Raw genomic sequence first — 5,836 nt, 5'->3', positions numbered from 1 at the left:
TCCTCTTCTGAGAAGGGAGGACTGACCGCAGACGCCCCAGATCGTTGCCGCTGGGATTCCACGAACGCAATTCAGCGAGATTCATCTGGTGAGCACTGAAATATTGACATTTAAACTCTTTTTCTTTAGGTTTTAATTTGAAATATTGATATTTAAATTCTTTTTCTTTAAAAAATTAGATTTTAATTTGAAATACTGACATTTAAATTTGTTTTCTTTAAAATTAGGTTTTAATTTGACGTAACAATTCCATTTCTCATGAAATCCACAATCGTTCAGCTTTTATCATTTGTAGCTTAAACGAAATGTTCAGCTTTTATCATTTGTAGCTCAAACGAAATGTTCAGCTTTTATCATTTGTAGCTCAAACGAAATGTTCAGCTTTTATCATTTGTAGCTTAAACGAAATGTTCAGCTTTTATCATTTGTAGCTCAAACGAAATGTTCTGCTTTTAATCACTTGTAGCATAAACGAAGTGGTCCTTGCAGGGACGTCTGTATTGTAATAGTTGTGCACAACCTCCATTTGGAATGGGGAGTAAGAATTCTGTTGAGGTTGGACCTCCAGAGGGACCGATTGTGGATGTCATGAGAAGGAAATATGGGGACAAAAGTCTAAAATATTTAAATGTCTGGGCAACTGAGTTTGGATTCCCATTAGGGGGATCCCTCAGTTTAAAAAACATATCAATATTAGAAGAAAAACTGAAGAGAAAAGAACAAGAAATGAGAAGGAAAAAGAAAATTTCTGTTAAAAAATTAGGAATCATGGAAGGTCAAAAAGAATGTTTTCAGATGTGGAAAGAAGAAGCAGAGACACGAAATAGGAAAAAAATGCAGAAACAATTACCCTTTTCATGCAAAAAAGTTGAAACCAATGAAAACCTAAATTCACACACACAAAGAACACCAGACTCGCAGATCTCTTCTTCTTTGTCTCCACAGTTGGCAGCTTTGAAGTTGGATCCAGACCTCGACGGCAACCCACCTTTTCATCCTTCAGCTCCACCACCATGCAACCCTGCAACACCCAACCAGAGAAGAGAAGCAGACTCCACGATGCCACAACAAAAAAATCCAGAAACAGCTCATCCTGAAGTGCCTGCTCCATCACAGAACAACCAGCCCCCCTTCTCCAATTGCACATAGACTGCGTCATCCCAATCAAAATGCAGCCTTCAACATACCCATGGTTGAAGTGTCTGGACCAGAATGTGCAACCTTAGTTTTCCGCCCATGGACTTCTGCTGACATCACAGCAGCCTCACAACATTTACCCAACCCCACAACATCAGCTTTCCCTGTAAAAGTTAACATGGAGAAAATCACCGGCTGCAGACAAAAGGATGATGAAAACCCTGACGAATATCTCACCCGCCTGACAGAGGTATTCAACACCTACAGCGGTCTTCAACCAGCTGATGAGCCTAAAAATACTCCAGATGTGTGGGAAATTAATCTCTGCAACTGCTTCCTAAGTGGATTAAAACCAGACATTGCCTCAGCTGTTAAAAGCTCCTGCATTGGTTGGAATGATGCACGTCTGTCTGAACTTCGCAGACATGCCATACATGCCCATGACCAAATACTCTCCAAGAAAAAGAAAAAAGAAGAGACAACACAGAAAGAACTTCACATGGCAGCAATAACCATGTACAACACAATCCGAGAACATGAACAATCAGATCATGAACATAGAAGGAAAGGACGTAGCCGATACAGAAACTGGGAAAGAAAACCTCCAAATGATGTCTGTTTCCTGTGTGGCCAACGTGGACATTGGAAACGTGATTGTCCCAGGAATACCTCATTAACCTCAGCAGACAAGTTGGACTGAAAATGGCTGAGGGTTGTCGGAGAGGGATGGACTCCTGCTGAAAAGCCAAACCAACTTGTGAAATTGGAAGAAGGTACTGCACCACACCCACACAAACATACTGAGCAGCTTATTACACAACCTACTGAGAGTTCAGACAATAGATATGCAACTGCTCTAACATATGTTCAGTACACATCTGATAACTTCAAGAAGTTTCCAGAACATACATTGACCATCGCAGAACAAACTGTTGTATTCTTAGTTAACTCAGAAGCCACACATTCTGTGATAAAAGCTTTAGAATTCACAAAATTAAGTGGAGATTGTGTGTACTCTGTTGGTTCATCAGGTCAGACAATTTAGAGAGAACATTACTATCCCACTCAAATGTGCAGATGTCTCAAATACAAGCTTCGAACATGCATTCGTGCTCTCTGAAGTCTGCCCCATTAACCTGATGGACAGAGACTTAATGTGCAAATCAGGTCTTTGTCTGATCTCAACCTCAGAAGGTGTCAAAGTTCACAGACCATCTGATCTAGAACCAAATTTCTTGCACTCTTTTGTCTACCACACCCAAAACCTAAAGTATGCATATCAATGGAAATTGCAATCAACAACAGCCTCTTCTGAGCTTATTACAGGAGCTAGAAACACAGTCTTAACAGCTACAACAGATTTCATGACACCAGAGAACCTGCATTGCAACTCTTATGTGTCACCAGGACCTGATGAGCCATATGAGAAATGTTGGTTGAGGGAGAGATTTGACAAACTCACATTGACACACATTTATGGGACACAACACAAATGTGTTATATCAGTCTCTCCCACACCAACTCAAGGTTAAATATACACCATGGACCATTCAGGTCCCACTCATCACACTTGCAAAACACACATGAGATAACTGGGAAAATTTGGGCCCATTTATGAAATCATGTCAGCGCGCAGCCGATTGGCAAGAAACATCTGATCGATCTATTTTATTTTCACCAACACTGCAGTGCTGCTCTAAACGTTTAACATCTGTTGTGCACACTCAAAAAAAAACAAAAAACAAACAATCCAGCTGGTACCTAAAAGCACTTCTACATTTTTTTTTCTTTTTTTTGTCTGAAAAACAAGTTACAGCTAATGCAGCCCTACAGGAGCTCCCTAAGACACTGTGGGCTGTCAGTAAGTATGATGTTGTCCTCATCAAAGACTGTAAACCTGTTGTCATCACTTCAAAATCTGAATTTAGACCTTGCAAGGCTAAATATCCGCTCAAACAAGAAGCCATCGATGGCACCAGTCTTTGAGTCTCTTAAAGCAGCAGGAGTAATTGTTCCCTGTGACGACTCTCCAGTGCGTACACCTTTGTTCCCTGTCAAGAAAATCAGGGATAAGAATCAACCAACAGAATGGTGTTTTGTTCAGGACTTACAAACAGTAAATGCAGCAGTCCAACCAAGAGCACCAAATGTTCCAAATCCAAGATATCTCAGAGTTGTGACTGCTGCTGAAAAGGCAGTTATAGCCTCCAGAGACACTGTGGGCTACTCTGATGTAACTCTCCTGGTTCCACATGCTGTGTCCATGATTTTTCTTGAACAAAAAACTTCTCATCTCTTCACAGCACGATGGCTGAGATACAACACTGTACTTCTAGAAATGCCTAACATCCCTATCAAAAGATGCAATGTTTTAAACCCTGCCACTCTCTTTCCCACACCAGATGATGGACAAGAATATAAACTGTGTTGTTGTCCTTCAAACAGGTTTGCTCCCCAAGACCAGATCTACAAGAAACTCCACTAACTAACTCTGATTTGGTTGTTTTTGTAGATGGATCTGCTTCATGTGACCCACAAACTGGTCACAACAGAGTTGGATTTGCTAATCACTAATCACTAATCATGAAACCTGCAATCTTGTCTCAGGTTCACTTTCCTCCCTCTATTCTGCACAAGCGGCAGAACTGATAACATTGTCAGAGTCTCTATTCCCAGATCCCATACAGCAGTACAGTCCTTTGCCACACCACAGGAGAAGAAGTTGTGGAGACACTGCGGTGCTACACAAAAGAAGCAGTGTGGCGGGGACCCAATAACAAACCATTTTTTACCCTTCTTTGCAAAATTGACACATGGGTTGGACCATGTGTCAAAAGGGGGGATGTGGGACGCCATAACTCAACACAGGTTCACCATGATTTGTCAATCATGTATGGTTTGTGGAACACACTACGCAGGTAAAACCAAAACAATCACACACGCCGCTCAACCACCACCAGACAGACCATTCACACTACGCAGGTAAAACCAAAACAATCACACACGCCACTCAACCACCACCAGACAGACCATTCAAACATTTGGTGATGGATTTCATAGAACTGCAATAACCCAAATCCGTGAATTTCTTGCTATTGACCTCAGACAACATTGTGCATACCACCCTGCCAGTGGAGGTGCTGTCGAATGAGAAAATGGCACTCTGAAATCAAAATCGGCTTTGTTCCCCTTGAAATTCTTTTTGACAGACCTCCATCCCTAGGAGTGGAGCCTGTAACCAGGCCACTCCCCTCCACTGGCCTATGTGAGGATGACATGTTACAATATTGCAAAAAACTTATCTTCCACTCTCTCTCAAATCTCTCAGCAGGTGAAATCAGCCCTTCCACTACCAGCTTCCACATCAATCCATGATTTCCAACCTGGCGACTGGGTGGTGATAAAGGACCTGAGAAGGAAACACTGGCACCCAAAACGCTGGCGAGGTCCATTCCAGGTGCTCCTGACAACACATACCGCTGTGAAGATCGCTGAGAGGACAACATGGAGTCACACCAACCACTGCAGGAAGGTCCCTGAGCCAACGGAGGAACTCAGCTGTCGACGTGAGGACGGACAACGCGAGGACGGCATGAGGAATAACTCCATGAATTCAACAGACACCAAATAGACGTGCAGGACTGACAACACAAAAACCTTTTCCCACCAAACTACACCATGCACCACCCGATTCTGATCCCCATCATTACCCTAGCTCAGACTCCGAAATTTGTTGTTGATTTTTGTTGTTTTTTGTTTTTTGTTTTTTTTTCCTTTCTCTTTTTGTATAGTGATTAATGAATAATCAAAAGGGAGGAATTGTAATGGCAATTTCAAGTTCTTGTTTCTTGGTGCTGAAGCTGCTTGAGATTTCCCAACCTCCCACTGAGTGCACCAAGATACCAAGTCCTTTGTGTTTCAAAATATCAGGTCTTGACCTCTTAACAATGGGAACATCTGGACACAAAGGCCTGCAGGATGCTCCTTATGTGAGACACACCCTAGGGAGTTGGTGCCGGTACCTGACGAAGGAGTGTGAAAACACCCCTGAGCAGGATGCCGACACCCGCGGCAGACAGAAGGGTGTGAAACACACCTTAGGGGGGCGTTCTTCAGGCATAAATGTTCAGGTCTCCCCATGTTCTGGGTCTTTTCTCCACTCTGACCGCTGGTGTGCTGATTGACCTTCTTTGCAAAGAAAATAAAACCTTGTCGGCCGGCAGAAGTCTCTATTTCATTATTCACCAGTAGGGGAAAATTTCCACAACACCTCACAAGATTGAGGCGGCCACAGTTTGTAGAGCCAGGCGTCACAGCTGCTCTCCACCGACTGCAAACGCCTGGCTGTCACCTGATCGACAAGCTGACAGGCTCTGATTGGTTCTTAACTTTGACAACAAACACCATGTGTTGTATAAAATACAAATTTTCTGTGTAATTGTAATATTTAATGCTGGACATATCAGTCTTCTGTTGTGCAATGAAGTTTTAATCTGTCAGCAAGCAGACATTTAGTGTCTGATAATAGTAAAGATTATATATATATGACTTATCAAAAGAACAGTTTAGTGCTTTACAAGGCAGATAAAAGAACAGATGTTACATGTGTCAAAAGGAGGATCTCTTCTATTTTAACTTTAATCAACGATCAAGAACGTACTTTATTTCTTCAGCTATGATCATGATCTGCAGACTACAG

At 42.3% G+C, this 5,836-nt stretch overlaps 1 protein-coding gene and 1 pseudogene across 1 annotated transcript; both read left to right on the top strand.

The window, feature by feature from the left end:
* The first annotated feature begins 1,123 nt into the window (after nucleotides 1-1,123).
* Nucleotides 1,124-5,362, top strand: LOC146327309 (uncharacterized). The gene is made up of 2 exons (XM_084719837.1): nucleotides 1,124-1,910; nucleotides 4,466-5,362. The coding sequence occupies exon 1, from the start codon at nucleotides 1,190-1,192 to the stop codon at nucleotides 1,835-1,837; it is 648 nt and encodes a 215-aa protein (XP_084575963.1). The 5' UTR covers nucleotides 1,124-1,189; the 3' UTR covers nucleotides 1,838-1,910; nucleotides 4,466-5,362.
* Nucleotides 2,502-4,768, top strand: LOC146327310 (uncharacterized; annotated as a pseudogene).
* Nucleotides 5,363-5,836: the final 474 nt, after the last annotated feature.

Source organism: Lutjanus erythropterus, chromosome 5, assembly GCF_056507025.1.
Source record: "Lutjanus erythropterus isolate fLutEry1 chromosome 5, fLutEry1.hap2, whole genome shotgun sequence".
Classification (NCBI taxonomy): Eukaryota; Metazoa; Chordata; class Actinopteri; order Lutjaniformes; family Lutjanidae; genus Lutjanus; species Lutjanus erythropterus.
This window is presented reverse-complemented; position numbering and strand designations above follow the sequence as displayed.

Excerpts from the sequence above, each read along its gene's own strand:
- LOC146327309 (XM_084719837.1), top strand. The coding sequence starts at position 1,190 with ATGGTTGAAGTGTCTGGACCAGAATGTGCAACCTTAGTTTTCCGCCCA.